The 26526-nt window shown below is 39.3% G+C and overlaps 1 protein-coding gene across 6 annotated transcripts in view; it reads left to right on the top strand.

Annotated features, from left to right (window-relative positions):
* Nucleotides 1–26526, top strand: part of PDE1A (phosphodiesterase 1A) — a 201936-nt gene that overhangs the window by 174794 nt on the left and 616 nt on the right. For 3 of the 6 annotated variants that reach the window (XM_063400399.1, XM_063400400.1, XM_063400402.1), the window contains 6 exons: nt 3592–3673; nt 4993–5113; nt 6853–7037; nt 17514–17789; nt 22852–22971; nt 23296–26446. In XM_063400399.1, the coding sequence (XP_063256469.1) occupies nt 3592–3673; nt 4993–5113; nt 6853–7037; nt 17514–17789; nt 22852–22928 (741 nt within the window). In that variant the 3' untranslated portion in view covers nt 22929–22971; nt 23296–26446. Of the gene's footprint in view, nt 1–3591; nt 3674–4992; nt 5114–6852; nt 7038–17513; nt 17790–22851; nt 22972–23295; nt 26447–26526 lie in introns of those variants that run through there. The other 3 variants (XR_010080763.1, XR_010080762.1, XM_063400401.1) reach the window with 3 other exon arrangements.

Consider the following 26526-nt stretch of genomic DNA (forward strand, 5'->3'; position numbering starts at 1 on the left):
TGTAGGGGTTTTTTTTCTTTCAATTATAATATAACCTGTCAAGCTGTTTTCATTCTGTAGACAGAGATTTATATATGCTTTGAGTTATAAAGAAGCACCAGAAGGATAGGATGAGAGAAAATAGGAAGAATTCATGTTCAGCAAAAAAGGCAAAATGTTGTCTCCATTCCTTATTTCAGAAAGCGCTTCTATTTCTTTCCCTTGCTAGTATTTGCTATGCATATGCCACATAGATCTGAAGCTGCTGCTTTCATGACAGCCTGATCCAAAGCTAGAGGTTAGACAGAACCATCCTGTTAATGCTGTGACCATACACCCCAAACCAAAAATGAAGACACAGCATTGTGAAAGCCTTTTCGTTTCTGAATTTCATTTCTGAGGCACTAAATTCCAACAGAAAACCCAGCAGACATTGGTGTCTCTGCTGTCATTTTTGGACTCACCTCAGCAGGCAAAACAAAGAACATTTCTCCAGAGGGAAAATGCTCTCCCCACAATCAAAATTTGCAACCATGCACATTGTCAGCATAACAGTTACTGAAGTCCAATTGGTAATCAAAGTCCAGTTTAGGTATGACAATTTCTAGAGTTATGCACAGATTTAAAAGGGATTAATACAGATCGGGGAACAGCATATGTCTTGCTCAGCTTGATTGTCTCAATTTCGCTATGTGTTGTCAAATCAGAAGGGTCACACTGGAAAAAGGCACCAGAGAATAAATAAGAAAGTATGTTAAACTGTGAGGTTGTTAGACCCATCTGCCCTAAAAGGCTCCTGCTCAGGTCATGGAGATTCCTCATATGAATTCTCAGTAGGGAGCATCAGGACATCCTTGACTCTGGGCTTTGCACTGGGGAGGCAGACTGGAGAGCTGGTGCCTTAATATAAATAATGAACGGACTGAGTTTTGTGGGAATAATGAGCAGTCATGAGTCTGTGTCTGCTTCTGTCAAGAGAAATTTTGAGGATATTGAACTTGAGAGGAAAAAGGAGGAGCAGATTGCCCAAGAAAAAGGTCATAAAATGACAGCTGTAAGAACATTTTAGACACAGAGAGACAGACTAGACAGGGCCCATGGGAGAGCGAGACAGTGTGTCCAGCCAAGTGGAGGTGGGATTAGCAGTCAGCAGTGCCACACTGGTCACTGAATGCTAGGACCAGCTTATGGTTTAGTTATTCCTTTATCCATTCATTAGACGAAGTAACTGGATCCCAAAGAAGCATCTCAAAAACTTGAGAAGGTGTTTAAGAGTAGAACAAGTGAAGGTGTATATGTGTATGCAACTCTGCAGCATAAAATACAAAAGTCTTCCAGGCTGCAGGGGAGTGTATGAGAAACAGAATTCTTTCCATGTACTGCTAAGGACAGTGTGTGTGGAGTAGTTCCAGCACTTTTAAAGTGTGATGAATGGTCAGCACATACCTAAATGCACTGAGCAGTGCAGACACAGTAGGTCTCCTACTTCCTAGATGCACTGGATTGTTGTGCATCCTCTGGTCTGTTGATCTGAGCCCATCTGATAGAAATCTCTGGGGTTTCCAAATCTGTTCCAGCCAAGATGAAGTAAATGTACATGAAACACCTTCATTCCTCCTCTTCTTTTCTTTAAAGATAATAATTCAACTACTGGCCCTATGGGAAAAGCAGTAGATTCTGAAGCAGCTGGTGCAAATCCAATGCTTTCACAGACAGCTTTCAAAGTAGTGAGGAAAAAAAAGAACATTCACCTTGACAAAAACTTTTTAAACTCCAGCTAATGGTTAAAATATGTGCCAGTGTTAACTTCAGGAAAAAAGAAAAAGCGCCCAACAACACTTTAAGTTTAAAAACAACAGCTACAGAAAGTATATTGCAATACTAAGGAAAATCTGAGTTACTTATTTAAAATAGAAGTACAGCCACCCATCTCAGATCTTTAAAAGTAAAGAAATAAATAGCTCAAGTGGCTCAAAGTAGTACCACAGTGCCTCTAGCACTCTACTCTCAGTCTGAATAGATTCAGAGACACTAAAAGAGAGTTAAAAGTGAGTCCATGACCTGGAAAAAGCATTTTTTTACTGTTTGATTTGTATCTTGTTTTAAAATCTCATTAAATTCTAATGACTGGTTTAAATATCAATGCCGTGTCCATTGTTACAATTTACAGTAGTCTTAGACTTGAATGACACTTAAGTATTCATTAGTATTATGTTGATTGCAAAGTAATTCATAATTGGAGTAAAGAGCTACTTGAAAACAAAAAAATAATCCAAACTCATCCATTATTAGTTTGGAATTTTCTATTTTTTACTACCTTTAGGCAAGAAGATTGCAAAATTAATATTATTTTAGAAATCCTGTATTCAACCATGGCTGAAATAGTTAGAACTACCCCAGTTTATATGATATCACAATCTGGCCTCTGTATTTACATGGAGATGCCACTCCCACTGCTCCCAGTAGCAAGTGTTCATGTGTTCTGCCACACTCTGAGTTCAAATTATTAACTCTTGAATATAAAATTTAATGGCCCAAGTGATAAAGCTCTCCACTTTCACATGAAATGCAATCTGCGAGCTGCATCTGTTCCTGTGGCTGGATTGATTTTACTGCTTTTGTGGTTCTAAACCTTTCCCAAATATACTTCAGTGATACACGATAAAAAGACTGAGGAAGGTTGATACTGCCCCCTTCATCCATCAAGTTTCTGTTTTCCCAGTTTTTCTTGGGAGAACTGTAAGTTCATGTAGTGCTCCCACTGAATGATCATCTAACAGCACTCTCCATGACAAATATATGATTTATTTGACTTGCAAGACTAGGTTTTCCCCTATCTATAATGTCAGTGTTTCTGGCAGCCAGGACAGCAGCAGCACAAACTGTAACCTCCTTTGAAAGATGTCTCTTCAGGGTATCTTTTTTTGTGTGTACCACTGGACTTTGTTTTTGAAGTTTTGCAAATCAGTTGGTCTACTGTGCTGAAAATGGAGACACACCCTCCTGTCTGTTAAGGCTTGCAACAAAAAGACTCTTCCAGTCTGCTAAGCAATGAAAAAGTTTCAGGGCTAGGTTGTACAAATTGTCCTTGTAATGAAACTGAATTGGTATTTTTGTGGCATTTTCAGCAGCACAGAGACATGCCTGCTAGTGAGAATAAGTTCAAGTCAGTTCATACACTTGACCTGAGTGTAAATCCATTGAAGGATTTTTACATGCTGGATGAACCAAAGTGATGGAAGGAAACACTCAGCATTTGGCATACTATTACAAACATGTCTAAGTATCTCTAGTCCCATTACATCTGGGATCAGCAGAACTAAACTGTGAATACAACGCCTTCATATATTTTAAATCTCATTGGCAGATGCCTTGCTGTTGAGGAGAACTTGATTGCAGCAAGTTTCTTTATATAAAAGTTGTCAAAAGTAAGTCAGAATTTAGGCTCTTAATTAAAATTTGGAGATTTGAAGGTTTGTCTCGGACTGTTTATTTATGAATGTAAATTAATGAAGTGATCTGTTAAACAAATACTAAGAATGCTCAGATTCCTTTGTCTCTCTGTCCCTCTATCAAATATATGCTTTTAATATTAAACATTGTTGTTTACAGGGAGACAAGGAGGCTGCTTTAGGTCTTCAATTTTCCCCACTTTGTGACCGCAAGTCCACTTTGGTAGCTCAGTCTCAAATAGGTAATGACAAACTGTGGGGGTTTTTTTTGTTTGTTTGTTTGTTTGTTTGTTTGTTTGTTTGTTTTTGGTCTGTGTAGGAGCATGTAAATTCACAAGGACATTTCATTTACCCATTTTGAATTTTAAATGTTCAAAATTCCATTATATGGAAGGTGTTTATTTGCACCTATCTGTTCATCAAATTCGTGTGCTTTTACAGCAGGATGGTGCTGGTCTCAAAAGAACATGATGTAATTTCACCATATGTGAAGGAGGGGTAGGAGAGGGATTAACCAAGGTACTGGACATGAGCCCAGCTCTACTGTACATACTGTAGAGTCTGGCAGATCCTGTCCTCAAACTGCTTATCTCTTGCTCAAGAACTCATATGTCTGTCTCTATTATAATCTGGAAGTACCAGTTTGTAGATGCATCTCAACTTAAAGCTAATTAATAAATCAGCTCTCTGGACTGCAGGTAAGCCTGTCAGCATCTCAGGGTTGAACTACAGAGGGTCAAGCCTCCCTGGGTTTCCAAGGGCCACTTTATTCTGTCACTTTACCTATCCTTTATGCCATTTCACTGGGAGTATGAAGTCAATAAGCCTGAGTATCATATCTACTGCAGAAGAGAAGCTGCATCCTAGATTGAATCCCTGTTGCTCATCTTCATGCTGTGTTGCATGGTTAGAGCATGAAGACATCTGGAAATCGATTGCTAGCTCATGTTTTAACATATTTTTTTCTGTTAAGTGCTCAGTAGAGAATAATGCTTCATTCTCTCACTGTGTCATTCCATACCGTGATGAGCACTTTAGAATGTAAAAGACATTGTTCAGAGCTGACATCTCAGAACTGTGGGATGAATGCTGTCTCCTAAGGATATTACTTGTTCTCTTCACTGATTTGACAGAACCCTCCTACACACTGTGAAATAACACTTTACCTCCACAGAATAATAAACAGCAATTTGAAATATTAACTCCTTGGCAAGAAGCTCCGAATGGTAAAAGAGACAGCATGACTTGAGCACTCTGGCTCAACAGTAGTTTCCCTTCTATTCAATAATTAATATTCATTTCAAATGGTAGGTGTGTTCTGCAGTGCATAAAATTTACAAGAAAAAATAATGAAAAGCTTTAATTATTAATATCTACTTATATCTATACAGCTTCAGGTGGTTTTTTTTAATTGTGCTTTTTTCTTCAAGACTATACTGGCAGTATCTAGTATATTGAATTGAGACTACAGTTAAAAAATTAGCCCAAGAGCAAGTATTAATTTTTAGATTTCAGACTTGTGGAAATGTAAAACCTGATTTTCTCTCTTTTTCTTCTTTAGGTTTCATTGATTTCATAGTAGAACCAACATTTTCTCTTCTTACTGATTCAATGGAGAAAATTGTTATGCCTCTTATAGAGGAAGCGACAAAATCTGAAAGTCCTGCATTTGGGACCCCCGGGTATGAATACACTGCTTTGGTTTTGAACTAGCATAAGCTCACTAATAGTCACAAAGATGTGGTTCTCAGTGATCTCGGCTGTTTGGAGCTGGGAGGTGACAAACAGCTGTGCGGTATTGCCACCCTGTGGGGCTGCCTTGTATTTGCAATGGGCGATTTCACCCCATTGACCGAACGGTTGTACATATAAAAAGGCAAAAATAATGATCGGAATAAACACACACAAAACATGACATTTATTTCTACATTTTTGATATAATCTTTGCAACAGGCTATTGAAATTCCTGTACCTACAAGGCAAAGTAGCTACCACAGTGTAATCTGAGTGACTCCTTGCTGAAAGCATTGCTGAATAACAGATACTGCCTTTACAAATACTGCCTCTGTTATCATATTTTAATTTCATTTTGAAACTGTAATTTGAGCTTTCACTGAGGTTATTAAATGATAACTCTGCAAAGCAATTTTTTCATTTGCTGGTCATTAGTTAGATTTCAGTAACAAAGGGTGAACCAAGCTCTTTCCTATATTTTGCTTACTAGAAACAAGAAGAAGTTACTAGAAGTATGCATTTATGATAGTGTTCTTAGTGTGTTGGGGAGCAGTGTTAAACTAAGGTATTACTGAAAAAAAGTTTGTTTACATACTTCACAAATGAGTGATTAGCAGCTGCAACTGATTAGCAGCCTCAAGCTTGGTTTTTGGTTGATGTTCATGACTGAATGGTAAATGAAAAAAGGCTTATGATCCACCAAGACTTCCTCATGTGACATGGAGGATAAAGGGATGTTTTTCTTTGTATGGAATCAAGTGCTACACTAATGAGAAGAGTGGAGAGCCTACAGCATGATACAGAAAAGTCTGAGCCAGCAAATTGCACACACAGTACTGCGTGAACACCATGAGATGTGCCTGGAAAACATTAGAATTATGGCCTGTTCTTTCCATTGTATCCCATTTTACATCTCTGGAGCACATGGAAATGATAGTTAACTCTTCCTGTGAAGTTCTTGTTGGCATGTTCAGTGCAATTATTTTCTGATTAATGGAAACCCATCTGTATGCATATTAACATCTTTCTGTGGTACCAGTGAGATAAACCATGCAGCAAAGTTGAGTAAACAAAGCCTATTAATACATGAGTACCCGCACAAGGTTTGAAATAGGTCTTATTTTTTAATTCTAAGGAAAAAAAGAGCATTCATTCTTTCTCCCTGCCTTTCCCAGCACATAGACATATGGATAACTTCACTTCTACTTACCTGTAGATGTAAAGTAGCTGCAGTCTCAGTTTAGCAGATTTTAAAGCCACTTAAATCTTGCTTTGACTACACTTGAAGATTTATAACTTGAAGAGAATTTTCAGCTCAAGCAAAACTTACCTGTCATATACATCATGTCTTCCTTTTTTTAAATGGTCAAAAAATAACAATCAGGTGTCTTTCCTGTGAAACCCGAAGATACCATTCACCATTCAACAACACAGCTAAAAAGCTGCTCCAAAATGGTTGTGTAAACATTCTTTTAAGAATTGGATCCGAAGTAATGAATTTTCAGCTGAGACTTTTTTTCAAGAATTCCCTGGAAAATGGTTGGCAAGGCATCTTGTACCTTAGGCACACTCTGATAAAAACCATTTTTTTAGGTTAGTTCCTCAGCAACTTGATTGACATGAACTGCTTGTGTATTATTAGGATTGCCTGACTGTGTTTATGATTTGGGTTTTTTCCCTTGTCCAGCCAGAATAGTTTGGGAGCAGTAAGCAATGCTGAAGCACAAAGACGACCTGGGTTTAAAAGTACAGGTGATGGAGGAGCTCACGTAGAAAATTCTCTAGCAACTGTAGACCTAAGGGCCTTCAAGGACAACTTGATGAAGATCATTCAAGCAAACAAAGAAAGATGGAAAGAATTAGCAGCAGAAGGTATGATATGTTAAGGTGGAATGTGTTTATAGGTCACTCCCTAAGATCTCACCTGCTTTCATTTTTTAATTTTTATCAATCTGTAAAATACATAGTTGTCTTGTACTTATATATTTCATGTCTTACTGTTTGTTTTAGATGCTCCTGTTTTGCTCTCCCAGGAGGTAAAGAGGTGTAGGTGGTTAGGGGATGAGAGTAAATCATAGTATAGCCTATGCAATAAAGCTCTGTGCTGCACAGCTTATCTTTAGAGGTCTGGTTTGGAAAAGTGCATTCTTGCACTTTTAATTGGAACTGATACTGACATCTGCTTTAAATGCCAAAATCAACAATTCAAAGTGGTGTGTGCTGCCACATTTCTTCAGAAGCATAAAAGTTGTACTTTGCTATTAGAAATGCTATTTGTTCCCCATTGTATGGAACAAAATTCTATATTGCAAGCTTCTTGGGACTATGCTGTAGGCAATTATTTAAATGACCCAGTGGATCTAAAGATCTGGGCAATCACTGCATGCATGAGGCCCAAGCGAGCCACAAGCGACTCTTCATTTGCCAGTAGATAGTGAATAAAGCCAAACCTGCATTGAGTATCTCAGTTCATAAGCCATACTTGAAAATTATCTGAAATTACAGTTACCTGAGTTTATTTTTCAAAACAAAAAACTTTTGTTTTCAGTTTGTCAAAAAGTGTTTTTCAGTCACCTGCGTGATAATTGTTGAAAAGGGTTTATAGCTTTGATCCAGGTCAAGTGAATGCCAGTTGGGAATATTTTATCGAATGTGTGTTATTTCCTAGTAAGTACCTGGAATATTTCAGCATAACATTTCACTGCTAAGACAGGTCTTGCTGTATGTGACCTGACACTGACAGCTGGGAAGAGATCCTGGAACCCAGTGCCAGCTTTGTTTTTCATCCCATCATCCAAATCAACATCTTTTTTCCCAAAGAGGTGTCAGACAGGACAGAACAGTGCTGAACAGTGATAAAATCTAATTTAGTGCTAAATTGCAAATGAATATTCTCATTAGGAGGATATTAAGAATAAGCTTCCATACATCTTTTGTGACAAAGATTTGAAAGAGTCAGGTGGAAGGGGCATCTGAGGAGAGGATTCCATTAATATTGTCCCTTCTTCATGATATAGAACCAATTGCTTCCTTTGGTGTTGCCCAGTTAATAATGGCTGGTGGAAAAAACCTGCTAATTTGCAGTGGTCAGTAATAATAGAAGACCATCAGAGTGCCCAAGGCCACTTAGCTACAGCCTGTGAAAATCAAGCAGCCCTGAGCTGGTGACATGAAAGGTCCTTCAATGTGGCATAATGGAGAACTTGTCTGGAAGTTTGCCATTTCCAGTTCCATAGAACTAACCAGTTTGGTTCTGGTGCATGAACTTTTTGATGTGTTGTTCTGGAGGTGTACAGTCCTACCAAAGGGCACTGCTTCCCCCCCATTCCCAGTGCTTTGTTGTGCTCCATAAATTACTGATATATTTAGCCCAATTTTATTGGACTGTTGACAGGCATTGAAAAGACAAAGCTACTTGCAGCAAGAGATTTAAAAATTATGTTGGGTGAGATTGCAGTCAATATCAATGTGAGGCACAGCAAAATCCAGGAAATTCTGGGCATGCTTTGTACTCTGACAAACAGAGATGTTAATGTTCAAGACTCTATGGATTTTGTTGAGATTGTGGTTGTCCTAACCTCCTTTTCTTCCATCAACTTGAGTAATGAAGCATGTCTAAGTACTTCCTGACCAGAATTATGGAATTGCAGTAAACCATACATGAGGGAAGCTAACGGTTAAGTGGAAATAGCTGGTGTTGGGGCCAGAGCCTGATGAACAAGATTGTTTCTGTGTGATTGTGGCTGAATCTGTTTTTCGAACCACTCTGTGAGGAAAAGATTTATAGAAATCTGCTGCCACAAAGAGGATACTTGCAGCAGTGTCTGCTGTTGACTGGAGCATGGCATAGAGACCTTCAGGGTGCATGATTAGCCTGTAGAGGGAACCTTGTGAATAATGTAAGTACCTTTGAGTACACATTTATATTTTGTTAGTAAACAGATAGTAAGGTGGGTGGGTTTTTTTGTTGTTTTTTTTTAATTAACAGCTGTGAGGTGTATTATATATTTTTTGAAATTATATTTTCCATTAGTTTCAAACAGAATTTCTGCATCCGTAGTCCATACCTGGCCCTAAGGACTGCTGTCAAAGAGTTTTTTGTTAAGTAAGAATAGCTTTCTACAGAGCACTTTCTGAGGTAGTACATAATCCTTGTCACTTAATGGAAAAGGGAGTATTCTTCAACTGGTCCAGTATATCTGCTCTGAAGCTGTACCCTGCAAAGGCTGAAAATCCTTAATCAGGCTGTGCAAAATGAACATCTAGTAAAGAATAAAAAATATTGCAATACATCCTCCTTCCGCTTGAAATTCTTTTCATATTGACCAAGTTTGACTAAGCTTGTAAGTGAATAACCTGAGCCTTTGAACTTCAGATGATTAGTCCCATCCTGTCCAGATCTCATACTACCTTCTCTGACTCCATGCTTGATGAAAAATCTTTAGGCTGCTTTGGGCATATGTATGAAGTTGTGTTTTATTCATGTTAGTAGGAGCATGTACTGAGAGAAGAGATGTCAGAGATAAATCACTGCCAGGTGAAAGAAGTGCTATCATTGTTCCTAGCAAGATCATTCATGACAAGTCGCAGATTGCTGAATGCACTGAGGAGGTCACACGGATGAGGACCGTGCTGTGGCAGTAAACAGGCTGGCTCTCAGTGCAGATCTTCAAACACACTTCTGAGCTGACTATGACAAACAGAGCTTGTGCTGTTAAAGGAACCATCTGCATTCTTGTCAATGGGCTCTGCAAGCACCAGATATTGTTCCCAGTTTAGTTCACAGGCTCAGGAGAAGTTGTCTGTATAAAATATAGTACTCCAGATGCACGAGGAATACAGAAAGGAAACTAGCAACATTGTGTGTAATTTCCTGAGGATGACCTGAACTCATGCCAGCTTTTCAGGATAAGGTTACGCATACAGCACTGGTGGGAGACACTTTGGCTGGAGCAAGGGCCCCCTTAGCAAGAGCCAGGCAGTCCAGAGGAAAAGACTAATTCTCACTGACAGCATTGTTGACAGGGAAGCTTTCCTGGAGACGCTGCTGCTACCTCTCCCTGAAAAGATAGTTGCTGTTGACACTTGATTCAGAGCAAGCAGCTTGTACAGGAACAGTGTGCTTTGTTTTTGGAAGGCCTGTGTTAGTAAGGAAAGTGTTTATGTACCTAGGCAGCTGTTTGAAAGCCTCCTTAGCAGAAGGCTCAGTAAATAGGATGGCTCCACTTTGCTAAAAAGGCCGTGTCTTGTGTAATTGATGCAGAGGAGCTCAGTGCTCTATAGCCTAAGGGTCTTCAACCTTTCACCACTGGAGAATTAGAGGAATGTTTCTCAGGCCTTTCAGGGAATGCTGTTAACAGGGAATTACCATAATGATCAAACATCTGGGATTCTAATTTGAAAGCCTTGATGTTTAATTAATATTCCAAGCTCCAATCACCAGATAATCTGTCTCTGTTCAACTCAACACAGTGATAAAGATACTATTCCATCCTGTCCTTTTTTCAACACATACTGTTGATGGCTGCTGCTGTTTGCAATTAGTGTATTGCAGCAAATGGACAGTAAATGTGTTCAGATGTATGTGAGAGGTTCTTTTACTAGTGAATATGTGTTCTAAGTGGATTTTAAGGTCTGAAAGTTATTGACCTCCTGAGAAAGCCGTAAGAGACACAAAACGTGTCAGGAAAGATTTTAACTACTGTGTAAGATCCTTCACAGTGCACTTCTTAGAACATAATTATAACACAATTATTAAAAATTTTAAAAATACAATGTTTATTGCTTTATTCACACTTAGTTTGTTCTATAAAAATGTTCCAAAGATTTACTAATAAAGTTGGACTATGCTTGGCAAGCTCAGGTGCTCTTAACAGAATGTAAGGGTATGGACTAGTAATCATGCTTGCTGATTTACGTGCTTTAATCTCTTCAGTAGGTACCATTGTAAATAAAGTTAGAGGGATAAAAAAGTGTCATTATTTTCAGTTCATAGTGAACAGAAAGTGGCACAGGCAGCTCAGGACACTCACCTGAGGTCATATAACAACACAAGGGTATGCAGAACAACACACCAAGGGTCCAGCTGCCAATCAAATGGGCCCATCTTCAGGATAATACAGCAGTAGTTGTATTACAAACTTATTGTTTTTATCTTGTACTTATGTAACTCTTCTAAAGAATTAAGTGTTACAGGGTCTGACCCAAGTTTGCATTATCTGAATGGAAAGACATCAGGGACAAATTTTATCCTCAACACTTTTGGCAGTGCACCAGGCTGAATGGCTCAAAAGTGCAAGCCTGGGATGACTGACCTCGTCAAGGTAGGATGAAAAATATGTGAGCCTGAAGGAGTCTCACACTGGCCTCTGCTTAATTTTGATGGTAAAAATGTGACAAAATAACAGCTATTGCATCTTTGGAGTAGAGATCAGCTTTTTTTTTTCCCCATGGGCAGCAATTTTGAATAACAAATGTCTCTTCTGAAAGACCTGTGCATGGCACCTGCAGGCTCCCCTCGGGCACTTTCAGTTCCACATACTTCCAGTCACAATAACCACAGGGTTCAGTTCCACTTTGTCTGAAAGATTTTCTCTGCAGACTCACTAACAAGAAAAGAGTAGCAGCTGCTGAAATGTGAGAATCTGAGAGTGATGATCTGATAGCATGTTAATGTGACTTAGCAGCCGCTAGGAAGGGCGGGCCGTGGGAGGATGTGTGTGACAGTCACAGAAGCTGACTGACAGTTTGGCACATGAAATCTACCCTAATGGACGGTTTTAATCTGTTGGAAAATAATCAATCCGGGAGGCTAGAGGAGCCCCATCTAGTATCAGTGACAGTGATGTTAATTACAGTACTAAAATGCTTAGGTCATATGCAGTTTTTGAGCTAATTCAGAAATGTGTTAAGTGGGAAAAGGAGAATTTTTCAGCATGGTCTGAGTAAGTGCAAGGAGTGGGTTGAGCCAAGAGTAGGAAGAATTGTTTGGTTTTGGCAATACCTGGTAAATCACAGACTAAGGAATGGTAACTGACCTACTAATGGAACCTGTTTTGTATCTCCCTGGAGTACACATCAGAGAGCTGACCCATCTCTGCTCATGGCAATCTACATCACTTAAAGCACCTGCTCCCTCTTGCAGGCTCACAGCAGTATGTCCCTTCCATTCCCTGTCCCAGAAGTTCCAGCATCCAAGCCCCTGTGCTTACAGCTAAACAGCAAAAGAGGAGTAAAAGGTGGAGGTAGCAACCCTAGGAAATCATAAACTCACAAATTATTTTTAACCAAATCCTTTAGTGAAAAGTTTTGATTTAATTAGCTAATAATGCTATAACATTAATGCTGGTTTCCAGTGGTTTCATATACCTCTATAACTGTGATGACATTTGTGTGAGGAGTTGAAAGTGGAAGGAACCAGTATCTAAATAACTTTGTGGGTTACCGCAATATTTTCTTGGGTTTGGAAATGGCAGGTTGGTTGGGGAGAATCACAGTTGTTTGGGAACTTTTGGAGGTGTCTTTAAACTTACTTGGTAATTCCAGAGGCACCACGTTCAGTCCTCTCCTTCTCTGCAAAATTTTGATGCTCTGTCCTGGTCTTTTCATTTTCTCTTTAAAATGGCTGATGCGAGAGTATGTCTTCTGGAAAGGTACACTTCCTTCCCATGTTGTCCTGGTTTGGGTCTTTTGTCACTGCTTTCTGGAATTTTGTTTTACAGTAAAAAAAAAAGGCAGACAAACCTAAAAATCAAAGTTTGTCATAGTGTACACAGAGAGTCCAGAAAATCCAGCAGCATTCTTCATTACAGAGTCGTCAAATAATTTAATTCTTAGTGAAGATTCACAGCTTTCCTCTCTAATTCAGTAGTTTCCTAATTGTTAAAACTTTCATGTCATCATGTCTTGCTTTAAGGGTAAAGAATTGTAGCTTATTTTCAACACAGCCAATGAAAATAGTGGTGTGATTGAGCAGATATTTGTTTTACTGGGGTTTACAGTCACTGCCATTAGTTGGTTTGAGGTGTCCTGCTTGCACATGGCTTTGGGGTTTTCCTCTCCATTCCTGTTAAATCAAAACATGCTCAAGTGATGCAGTTGCTGTAAACAGGAAGGTAATTTATAAGCCATGTACTGTGCAGGTCAGAGCAGTTTGATGCTCTTTTGTGTACTGCAGAAAGGTGAGGAAAGGAAATTTGATGGACACATGCAGAAGAGAAAGTCCCAAAATGTAGCAAAGCTTCCTCACCACTTGGACCATGTCCTGGAGGTGTTGCTGCACACATGAGCAGTAACAAACAGGCTGGTGGAAAGCAGTGTTGTAGTTGATTATCCAGGACCTCCAGGGCCTCTGTGGTACTTTGGGGACACCACAGAGTCCTACAGCTGGGGGCTAGAGATTGAGTCTTGTGACAGTTTCAGTGTTTCATGGACATTGTAGTCTTTCATTGGACTGATGGGGATTCATTGCTCCCATTCACTCCATCAAACAATAAAAAAAGGAACTCGAAATCAATTGAGTTTTCTAACATATGTTAAGTGAAAAACAAAACAAACCCCCTCCAGTGACTTAATGAAAAAAGAATATAATCCAATTAAAAGAGGAGAAGAAAGGAGTTGCCTTCACTTGTTAACACATTTTCTGCAAATATGAAATTACTGAGTACCAGGATTTTTCAGCTATTCTGAAATTTGGCTATTGTCTTATGATCCTACCAGTTTTCCAAACAAAATATTGCATTACAGCTGTTTTGCCAATAGTCCAGCCTAACACAAGGGAAGAAAGACACCATTTCTATCATGTTTATGTGTCAAATGCCATTGTTCCTTCTCAAAAAGGACTGTGCTTTAAGACAGGATTTCAGAAACAGCACAGAAATGCAGAAGAGAGGGATAAACTCGAGTCACCCCTAACAGACCAATTAGGAGAAGCCATTTACTTTATAAAGGAATTCACATAAATTTTGCTGAATAACACTTGGATTCTTGTAAAGAAAACAAACCCAACAGCTGAAAAATACATAAACAGGCCTGGCTCCTGGAAGTGCTGCAAAATTAGAGCAGAGAGAGCAAAGCCAGTAGCAACAACAACACATAGCCTGAGTTGACTGCACTGCACAATGCACTCCTGCCTGCCTTTGTCTGAATGGTGTGACCATGCCTGAGCTCTTCAGTGCCTAACTGACACACCCCAACCCCAAAACATTTTCTGAGGGCCAAGGTGGGTGGATGTTTAATCTTTTATATCTCATTAATCTATTTATTCTTACTGAATGTTGAGACTGTTGCAAATGCCAGATTACGTGATTCATTTAACATACTCCATTTCCATCTCTGGCTGGCCGTGGTAATGTGCCCATGGGAAGGGGAGCTTGCTCTTCCCAGAAGCCCAGTGCAGAATGAGGGGCAGCAGCCTGGCCCACTGCCCTCAGAGGGTCCTGGCCTTTTTTGGCTGGCTGGAGGCAGGAACTGCCACTGAATTTATTACAATTCTTCCTGCACAGCAGTGGGGGTCAGACATCTGGCAGCTCCATTTCTCTTACACTAGTAGGATTGGTTAAGCAGTAGCCTGCTTGAATTCTAGTTGTATGGTCACTGTCCCAGTCTCAGCCTCATTTAGATTGCTAGGTAATTCTGTTTCATGAGAGTGATAAAGGATGGCAGAAATTATAGAGAATCACAAATACTGCATAGGTATACAAGTATTATATAGCAATATAAAGGTCCTATGTAATATAAAGTACAATTATTAGCTGTTATAGAAAGCAGAAATCTATATTTTTCCAGCACATTTAGGATATTCCACAAGTGGCTGACATACCATAAGAATCCAGAATTTTTCATCTTTCTGGCAGTGAGTGAAACAAAGCAAGTCAGAGCACAGAGTCAGACCTCCAGCAGGTGAGAGACTTAATACTAAGAAAACAGAGGGGAATCTTAATGACACTTGTGACATCATCACAGAGGATTTTGTACTTCTGGCTTCTCGGTCCCTGTCACTCCCACCAGCCACTCTTGGTGCCGGTCCTGTAGTCTCACACCAGTTTAAGTGCAAAAGGCATAACTTCTATCTGGTATATTACCAAGTGTATCTTGGTGCAGAGATACTTCATTTCAGAGCTCCATCCATCAGTTAGTCCCGAGTTAGAGTTTGGTTTTGGTTTAATTGTCCTTAAACAGACGAATTTGAGACCTTCTCCAGGGCATAGAAAATTGGAGACCATCATGGCATAAGTCAAGAACAGGTCATCAGAGTTGTTATAATTAAACTCTTAATCTTAATTAAACTCTTAATCATTCAGTTTAAGTTTGTTAGGGAATGAATAAAAACGATTTTACATTTGGATATTCAGCTTTATGAACAAAAAAAAAATAGTAGTGGGTTTTGTATGTATGAATATTCTGAGCTTTGTAATATACGAATAAAATGTCGGCCATCCAGTTACACCAAGACACACCTGAATTCTGGCTAGAACAGTCACAAAACAACATTCACTGAGAAAAATACTCTCTTGTTACTAGCTTTTTTGGTTAAAAATCTCACCAGCATGAGCTACATAAATATTAGTTTTATGTGTGCTCATAATTCAGCTTTGCTTTTTTAACTTACTGATGCATCTGAACAGCATGTGAAATATTTTATCTTTGAATTTCCTTTTTTTATGAAGCTAAGGAAAAATGCTGCGGTTGTGCCATTTGGAGGCGACTATGGCACACAAATCTCTTAGGGGAAAAAAGCCTTATGTAGGTAGGTTATATCATGAATGACAGATACTTTAAATAATGTCTCTAGACTGAACATAACTTGCATCAAGTTCCATGTGCATATTTCTCTATGGCTTTAGCCCAACCTCTTCTTTGTATGAGCTACATTGAAGTCTGTAGAAAAAGACTACCGGTGCAAATTTCAGAAGATTTGTAATCCAAACTAAGCAGGACTCCAAAGGTCAGGAAAGATCATTTAACTATTTAGAAATTTCTGAAATGTTAGAGTTCTTGATTTAAAAAAACCCCAGATGCTAGAAATAATAAATGACGAAACAAGGAAATGAACAATTCCATGCTTCTGCACATCAATTCAGATTTGAAGGTGTTCCCTTCCATTCCATTTCATAAACCAAATTGTGCTTTAGGCAGAACTTTTTTCTGGATTTAGAAAAGTGAGGTGGTGCCAAATGCTGACAGCAATAAAGATGTGCTTACAATCTGGGTTTTCTTTCAGTTGTCATGTGCCATCACTTGTGGCCTGGATTTGCACTGACCACTCACAGTCAGTTTCTGGGAGCTGCCAGTTGAACTCAATAAGGATCTCAGTGCTGGGTTAATAATTTCTAACATCCAAATTAGAAATTTTATACAATATCATGCAGCTGTTTTATGCCCATATTGTTCAAACTATAAAACATGCTTTGACTTTTTAAATTGACAGTATTTTGTGTCTCCTATACTAGTATGTAGATTCTAAAATCTAAATTTATGAAATACAGATTATAACACCAAGAGAATAGGCTCTCCATGAAGATGGTACATTTATTTTTTGTTGGACTCTTCATCTCCCATCACAAGTTTTCCATTCTCTGTTTCTTTTTCATCTAGTTATTCCTGGAGCCACCTCTCTGTCCTGTTCTGTTCTTTCTCCTTTTACTCTGGGCCATTTCATTTGTACTGTTCTCCAAGTCTCTGCAATAGAGCAAGGAGTAGAGCCTTCCACAAACATTATTTTCCCTGTTGCTGCTGTCCCCTGAAGTGCAGTTTCCCCCATGCCCTTTCCTTCCTGTTGTAGGTGTGCCTTTAGCCAAAAAGGCAGCAGTACTGGACAGCACATGCATAACCCTTATAGCTTGTTCCAGCTTGTTCCAAACTTGATGATTTGGACTTTTCCAGGCTGGCAGGCTAATTTCCTTCAGGGCTTCCCCTCAATTCGGGTGCCTGCCCCATGCCCAGCAAGGCATTCCCCTCCATGCCCTCTGTCTGGCAGAAATGATGAGCTCTGCTCTTCCTGGTCCTGTGTTGGTGAACGCCACTGCAGAGGGACATGCCTGCAGCAAGAGGTCCTCCTGCTCCCATCCTTCAGGTTACTGTTGCCTGATGATGCTCCTTGCTCTGTATGGTGGCCAAAAAAGAGGTGCATATTAGACATCAAACCAGAAAGAGGACAGCTACAGCTCAGCTGCAGCCGTGCAATCAGGAGCAGAATCTGACCCATATTGAACACAGTGGGCATGGCCTCGTGCAGAAACTGATGTTCACACTGTTCCTGTGTGCAGCTCTATCTGTCACTACTCTGAAATCAAACAATTGTGGCATATCCTTCTTATCTAATTCACCTATTTTGTTCCCTCTTTGTAGAAGAACTTGTGAAAAATGTTGGTGAACAGGAAAAAGACCAAAGCAGAAATTCCACAGATGCACAGTTACAGGAAGAGGCAACAAGGACACAAAATGAGAGTAGTCAGGGAAGTGATGGTACAAGCTGTCCTCCCAGATCCATCGTCCTACAAGTAGTCTCTTTGGACACTCCTCTGAGTGATGAATCCAGCTCAGAAAAATGCACTAACTCTGATCCGAACCAGAAAGATCTCAGCGATGCCCAGCAAGAGACACAGAATGCAGACCCACTGAATGGTAATGCTTCATCACAGAGCACCAGCCAGCCTAATGAAGCTGTCCAGGGTGAAGCTGCAGCAGTGTCTGGTATCTCCCTGTCAAACATCAACAGCAATGTAAAATATTGAAATAAGGCATTGTACAAACCACCAGCATAGGACAGTTTCTTCAGGCCTGTGTAGAAGTGGTAGTATCCTAAAACATCAAATAGAAGCATACCAACAAATATCAACTTCTTGATATCAGCTATTTGGGATCTACTAGAAAATTGTTTGAAGAATATATTTTAGTTGAACTTGGAGAATTTTATAATAATTTAAATATATATATTTACAATTATATAGCCATTTGTTACTGGAGAATAAGGTAAACTTTCAAAACAGAAATATCTAACATTTTCTTTTTGAATAAGTAATTATGCTATTAATATTTGTTCCCATTATTTGGGCACCTAATATGATTGTTACTTTGTAAACCACATCCTTTGTACCAAACATAGTGTGAATCTAAGAGTTAAGCTTAAGTAGATGGAATTTGCCAACTGCAGTAGTCGTGGGACTGTGTCATTCTCTTGATCAGGAAGATCAGTCTCCTGACTGTAGCTGCTAGACAAGTGGAGCAGCCAGCAAATCGCTAAAATGTCAGAATATATTTTTAGATTGTAAATATTTGATCACAAGATGACCATGTGTACTACCTGGGAATTGCAACACAGTATCATAGGCAATATGCCCAAGCAATGAGGAATAGATGCTATCAAAGAAGAGGAAGAAACTGTGCATCTTCATTTTATTTTCTGAGTTTTCTTATAGTTAGAATAAGCTTTGAGGTGTTAGGGTAATAAGAATAATCAAGGATATAATGACACTTATTTTCCTCACTTTTACTTAAAATGTGAAACTCATTAATGCTTTAATGTCAGTAAGCCTTGCAGTATTGTGCCAGAAGTATGGCATTGTCTGAGCAGCAACATTGAAGTGCTTATAATGCTTAGCTTAGACGTGAGTATATGACTTGGCATATTTCTCAAAAAACCTTTTTATGGAGAACTCCCACTTACTCTAGATTTCCACATTCCACGGCTCCATGCTTTTATTGTTGACAGGTTTTTTCCATCAGAAATAACAGATGGTTGGTTTAGGGCTCTAAATCAAAATATTTACACTAAAATTATTTTCACAGCATTTGAAGTTGTCTAATAACTGACATTTTATCTTTTTACATGTATTTTTTACACCAGGTTTGTATTAAAGCTCAACTTAAATTTTAAGTGCCTTAGAGAAATTCCCCATCTCCTGGATGAAGAATGCAGTAGGAAAAGCTGCATCTTTTGTCTTTCAGTCTTGGCAGAAGGCAGTTGTGATGTAGCTGTACTTGTGGGTCTTTAGATGGCTGACCAACAAAAAAGATGTTTGAGAGATCAGATACAACTCTTTGTCAATCTTTACATTCCACCTTTCTAACAAGAACAGAGATTTCTTATCTTATAAAATGCTTATCTCATTTATTTTCTAAGGCAGGAAATTTTAGAGAATGCATTGTACTTTGAAACTTCAAACTGCAAAATTTATGAAATGGGTAAGAAACCATTGGGTTTTTAATAGTGTTTTTGCACCTCTGTTGATGTCCAGTGGATTCAGACAGTACTCTTATAATCAAGGTCAGACATTTTCAATGGAATGCTGCCTCAAACAAGCAGAGGGTAGCAAACACATGACATTACCTTTTTTTCCTGTTTCACAAATTAGACTTAGTTGAGTATTCTGAGATACCTCATACATCTATCAGGACATTATTAGCATTCTCTATACTTCTTCCAAGAAGAAGACTTCTCTACTTCTGCAGCTTCTTGTATGGAGGATAGAGGGGTAGAAGGTTAAGGGGATGTCCAGAGTGCTTGCTGACTCCTGGGGTGGAGAAGTGAGCACTTGTGGCTGCTAGGGCTGGGAGGATGACATAGAAAGGAAAAAGAGGAGCAACATGGCTATTCACACTGAAATTTCTATGTTAGCTGTCATTTTTCTGTCTTTTATAAAAAGCAAAAAATACAGTAAAGTTTTCTGTGATTCAGATATAACAGCTGGGGAACACAGGAAGATGTGTGTGCATTCTTGGGAACTATCAATGAATGTTGGGATGTGCTATGATGAGGGGGTTCCCCATTTAAAAGAATTTAAAGGGGGCTGTTTTCTGCTCCATGTATTGCCTGTCTTTCTAGGTGTTCTTCTTGTAGATCATCACATTTTAGTGACAGGAGTAGGTCTGCCCTTGATCCAGGTTGTTGCAAAGGGAAGACTGGGGGGGTCACTGTTACAACCACTTGGGACTGAATGCTGTTTTTCTCCACAACACCTTTTTTCCTTTCCATCATCTCACTTTCATTTAATTGAATGGTAGAAGATTAAATGAAACTATTATAAGGTGATTTTTTTTAAGTGGTGATTTTCCTTTTCTCCTGAGTGATTTATTAATTAGAACATTAATTTCAAAAACTGCTTATGTTTAATTAAGTGACTCCACATTTCAATGATTTATAAATGTTAATTGGCAAACTTAACTTCTCACTTGTAATGATAGCCACATTAATCCTTAATATCAAAATGCAGGGCAGATAATAAATCTGTGATACAACAGATTTCCAGTAGCTTCACTCTATATGACAGGAGAGGACTGCCCAGTCCCATCGAGCGTGCAGCACATTCAACATCACCAGCAGTCAGTGAGTGAGAGCCTCTGGCGAGCAACCAGGTTAATCTGCAGCGGGCAGATCCACAGCACCAGCATGCCAGTTTGGTTTGTGGTGCTGTGGGTGGCATCAGGGATCATCCGTGCCGTGGCAGTGCTGGGTGAGCGCTCCGTGCTGCGGTGGAGCTCAGCGAGCGCGGAGCCTCCGCGTCCCTGCAGCGCGGGGCAGATTGCTGTGCTGCCTGCTCCCCGAGTGCTCCCTGGGCACACCACCATCCTGGACCAAGGAAAGGCATCCACGTTCATGCATGGGATAAGGGCGGAAAGAAGGTTACATTAAAAAATGTTTTTTATGTGTTTGTCAAAAAGATAGGGTTTATAAGATAACAGCCATTGGCAATCACATTTTTTTATCACATAAAAAACTTGATGCACAAACAAAAAGCTATATATGTCTTAGAAGTTAATGTTTAGGTTTTTTTGAAATTTATACCACAATGTAAGAAAGATATTAAGCTATTAAAGACCATCCAGAGGAGGCCATAGGATGCAAAGGGTCTGGAGTAGAAGCTGTATGAAGAGCAGCTGAAATCGTTTAGTCTGTTCAGCCTGGAGACAAGGAGACTGAGAAAGACCACACTGCAGTTACAACTTTATCCTGAGGGGAAGAGGAGGGGCAGATACTAATCTCTTCTCTGTGATGACCAGTGACAGGACTCAAGGGAGTGGCCTGAAATTATGTTGGGGAGGTTTAGGTCAGATATAAAAAAGGTTCTTCACCCAGGGGGTGTTTGGCCGCCAGAGCAGGCTGCCCAGGGATGTGGTCACAGCACTAAGCCTGACAGGGTTCAAGAGGCATTTGGGTAAGGCTTTCAGGCACATGGTGTGATTCTTGGCAGCATCATGGTGTGATGCTGCTGAGCAAGGCCAGGAGCTGGATGTGATGATCCCTGTGGATCCCTTTCAACTCAGCATATTCTGTGCTGAGTTTTAAGGCTTCCACAAGCTCAAGTGGCTAGCACAAAATTTAAATATTTAGATAAATAGCTTTTACTTTCATGCTTCTTGCCACCTTCCTTATTTTGTTTTTATGGATAATAATGCTAATAGAGTTTTGCTAAATCCCTCCATAAAGAGCCACAGGCTGAAAAATCTGTAGACACCCTTGTTCTAATTAATTTTATTCCAATTCTGAGACTTTAAAAGCCTTTGAAGTATTGGTTATGTGTATTCCATCTACATTAGATTTATGTAAAATAAGGGGTGGTGTAGGATGCTACTTGGGGGAATATGGCCCATCTGCTTGTGACTGTTTTACAGAGTGGGCAGTGAACACTCTGCCACCATTCGAGGTAGTTAAACAAGGGAGAAATCAGTAGTGATTCTTATCTGTTTACAGTGAAGCCATGGTAGATTCATTGGTGTTAATTTTCTTCTTTTTTATTTTTGTTTTCTTGAGTTTTCTTTCCTCTCTTCCTATTCTCTTTTCTGAACTGTCAGCCTCTTCTTCAGTTCGCCATCATCTTTCAGTTTTCCTTTCAGATCATGCATCATCTGCTTTCCCTTTCAGCTACTTCTACCTTTTTTTTCTGGCTTTCAAAACATTCACCTCTCTATTTTTATAACTTTTAAGCTTCTCCCTCATCTCTTCCACATTTGAGACTTCTGTCCTTTTCCTTTTTGACACTTTCCATTCAGTGTTCTTACTGGTGGGATCCCCAGATCAAGTGGATAGAACTGAGAAGTTACTGTATGTATTTAGTAAATAACACTGTGAGTTTGCTACATTGTACCCTGCCTACCATCTCAGTATAAATTCCTCAGCTGTACTCATTCAAAGCAACTGAAGGAATAGTTTAAACAACAGTTTAATTCTGTGATTGTCTATTTGAGATTCATGTTGTATTGCTTAGTTTGAAAGCTGCTTGTGATTGCTCCAATCTGACTGAGTAATTGAATTCTTAGAACCTGACACTGGCATTTTTCATTATCTGGGAGAAGCTTAGACTCTGACTTGAAAACCCATGGTAAAGAGGATTTAAGCAGTGCTTCACAGAGGGTGAATTTTGACTTTCAGCAAGCTGGAAGAAAAAAATGAACCAAACCCAAACCCACTTTATTAACACTCACATAAAAGTATTCATAGTTTTGTTTCATGCTGTGATCTATTGCTTTCATTCTGTCTTTTGATTTGTGGATAAATCATAATGATTATTTAATTCAAGCTGATGCTTGTACTGGTGAGAAAGCAATTAAAAAAAGCAGTGACTGAAACCTCATTTTAACCTTAAAATATCTTGAGGAACTAGATTCTGTCTGTCTACGGCTGTGCAGATTCACTTGACTTGGTTGACTTCCTTGTTCAGGTTCCCAGTCACATTTGTTTATCTTCCAGGTGAGCCTAAACACTGTAAGACGTCAGAAGATATTGTAAAAGCCACGGAGCAGACAGAAGCACTGGTACAGAACTAGATCTGCTATTTCTTAAAAGCTTCTGACATTTCAGGCAGGACAGGTAATTTGGTAACTTTTCTTTTAATGGGAAGTGTTTTATACCATAGAGGCTTGCTTAGTGCTCTTCTTCACCTCTTTGTTCCATCCCAGTTGTGCTTATATTAGAAAATTTTGAAATGGGGACACAGAATACCCCACTTTCAATGTCACCTTTAAAAAAATTCAATATAAAGAAAGAAAACCCAATACTTTTAAATCTCTGAATCCTTAGTGTCAGACTAAATGATCATGTGATAAATTGTCCTCAATTCAAATATATAGGATATTGGAAGTAGTAGTATCAGAAATATCTTGTTTATGAATTTTCATTTGACTTCTGTTGCAGGAGAAAAGAACTCTAGCTGTTCCTACCTCATGATCTCAGAGGCTGTTATCTGTCAACTTATTCTTGGATCATCCTATTTCTGTGGAGAGTGATTGAACAAAATGTTCAAAAATTAAAATGTAAAAATCAAAATGTAAAAAACTCTGAGCTGGTAACTCAAGGCACTTAAAAACTTGCAAGATTTCAGTTGTTTATGTGTTGCTCTTTCCTCTTCTATTCTGCTTTCTTAAACTAGCCAAAATAATTTTTCAGCCAAAGTTGGAACTTGCTTTGTTGCATCACTGGTACCAGACATTTCCAGTTAATCACGAGACATGTGAAAACAAGATGTTTGTCATCTGCCTGGGATTGCTGTTACGTGTCACTGCTGCTGGTGTCCAATGAAAATGGAAAATCAAAATGAAATGTGTTTCTAGATACTTGTTCATGCAATCATGCTGCATGCACCATAAAAGTCCTACTTGTTAGCTTCCTTAAAATATCTGGAAATAAATGTTTGTAGACTGTACAGGGAAGTTGTAAAGTTATGCTGAGCAGCCTGTGCAAATGAAGATTCTTCCCCACTGCAGTGGCTGCCATATGGACAGAACTGGTGTTGAACAAATTTGAAAGTATTTGAAATATCTCTTTAAAATTAATTGAATAGCATCTGGTGTTAAAGATTAAAACATTGTGAATCCTGTAATATTTTGAAAGATATCAGCACTGGTGTCATCCCTACCACGAAACTGGTTCTTATTATTTTGTAGGGTGGAAGAGAAAGCAACAAAAATACATGAAAATTGCTTCATTTAAGCAAAATGTTGTGTTGCCTCTCAGAATTGGAAGGTGACATCGAGGCCTTATGTCATGGTTTTTCTCAAATGCAAAGGTGACAATACACATCCTGCAACATCTTTGCTAGAGTTTGTTTCTTTTTGAGGGGCAGCAAAAATGACAGCACACAGGCAGTTACCTCTGGAAGAAGCCTCAGAATGAGCCCTCCAGCCCAAACTGTGCCCGTAATGAAACTCCACTTTCATCTCTTCTTCCCTCGAGCCTCACATGACCCCTCCTGATTTGTCTGGGTGTCTTACAGAGCTGCAGCCAACCTCATTTCCCTGCCAGGAAACTTCTAGGCTCCCGTTCTGGTTGTGGGCGCTCAGGTGGCTCTGGTGGCTGCACTCCCTGTTCTCCTTTTGGGACCCCGTGGTTATTACCTCACTGAACAAAAGTCTTTCTAGCCAGCCATGGTCTGCTCTGAAGGGGAATCATGGGGGCAGTGGCACTCTCCTCTGTGCCAAGGGCGATTGAGACCTGTGTGCTGTTCCTCTGCTGCTTCAGGGATCCAGCCAGAGCTCAGCAGGCACCAGGCTCCACCTCTACAACGGCGCGCTCTGTCCGACTGAAGAAGGAAACATAAAACAGTCACCGTCACTGAGGGACCCTTACATGTCATACCTGTTGACTGTCTCTTTTCTGGCAGAAAAGCAGTCAAAATTGAGCTGGGAACAGTGTAAGCTCCGAGTGCTGGGACAAGGGCATGCCAAAAGGTGGAGTTCCTGTCACTGAATATGTAAGCCATATATGTGCTATGCATAAGTAGTATGCGTAGTTTTAACTTAAGAAATGTTTGTGCATATAGGATGTAAAAATACATTTAAATTGCTTTGTGTCTCTGATCCAAGGCTTGTATTTAGCATGGACAAATCTCTGTACAGTGCCGCTAACAAATGAAATGTTAACAGATGGAATTGTATCATAGATGTTATAACGCAATCAATATTTTTTGCTAAGAGTTAAGAATTTATATATTCTCTGCTGGTGTTTGAGCAAATTATTAGTAGCCTGGACCGCTCTGTGCACCTTTGCATCCTTTTTGAGAATGTTGGACTCTTTTTTTTTTTTCCTTTGTAATAAAATATAAACCATCTTATAGCTTCTTATTGTCCTTATGACAAAAGAAGAAATTTAATGGTCATATCAGACTTTTTAAAATGTAAGTTGCCATATACTGTGGCAGTGGAAAATCTTTTTGATTAAGATCTGAGAAGTCACAAACTTATTTTAGATTAGTAGATCACCTATAGTTTCCACCAAATTTGAAAAGAACAAAAGACAATTACTATCTTTAAAAACTAGGCCAATTAGATATTCACTACTGACTGTTTTTCAACATGGCAATTTAGGATTCACTGAGACTGAAAGTCTGAAACAATCAGAATTAATCTTTATATTGTATTTTCAATTTCAGACTTTTACCACAGTTGAACTTAAAGGGTTTTTTTCTGCATCTTATCCCATTGAGATTCATTACTCTGCAAAAAATTTCACCTGGAAATACAAGCCGAAAATGCAACAGATTCTGCAGAGAACTCGAAGTGCCCTGTGGGGCTCTCAGTGTCCTGTTGTCATGGCGAGCACCAAGACCTCCCACTGCAGAAGCTCGAAGGAGCTCCTGGTCTCACAGGAGGTGCTTGTTGCCTGCAGATCTCATTCATTAAGATAGAAGAGTGATTTTTTTTTTTCTATAAATAATCGTATTTGCATTCAGATTTTATCACTGTGGTAGATGTTACTGAAATACAAGAAGAGTCCTTTTTTTTTGTTAATGCAAGCTGATTCTCTTTCTTTCTTCCTTCCTTTATTCTCAGCAAGATTTTGCCTGGACATGACCCAAAGCTGGGTGTATTGTTTGGATGAGGAAGAATTTTCTTTGATGGAGAAGACCAATAGAGCCAACACGTGTTGGTTAAGGCTTTGGGCTGGGCGAAATTTGGGTTCATATGGCAGAAAGGCTTCTTGAGAGAGCCTCTCCCTGTTGAGTCCTTTTATGTCTGAAACCTGTCAGGCTGCACTACCAAAACACTGCATGGGGCCCCGAGAAATGGTGTTTGTATCTGCATCTCTCCCACAGCATTCTGGGCATGTACCCTGCATCCAGCACACTGAGGAGCTGTAGCTATAAATGAGCCCTCAAGAGTTCTATTTTGTACTTTTATCTTGAGATATATGATAGATATATTATGTAAATTGTTATGGGTTATGATCTAGCCAGTATTTTTTTAATTTAATTTTCAAGAAGGCAATCTACGACTGTGTGTTTTTATTCTGCTGTATTTGTCCATATTTCCTATGATGATATTCCCAAATAAACCTGATTTGAGGGCAAGGATTGCAAAGCTCCTGAGTGTTAGTTACAAATTTGATTCCCTAGAGCATTTTTTGCTGATTTGTGTATGATTATCTTTG

The sequence above is a fragment of the Prinia subflava genome, chromosome 6 (assembly GCF_021018805.1).
Source record: "Prinia subflava isolate CZ2003 ecotype Zambia chromosome 6, Cam_Psub_1.2, whole genome shotgun sequence".
Taxonomy (NCBI): domain Eukaryota; kingdom Metazoa; phylum Chordata; class Aves; order Passeriformes; family Cisticolidae; genus Prinia; species Prinia subflava.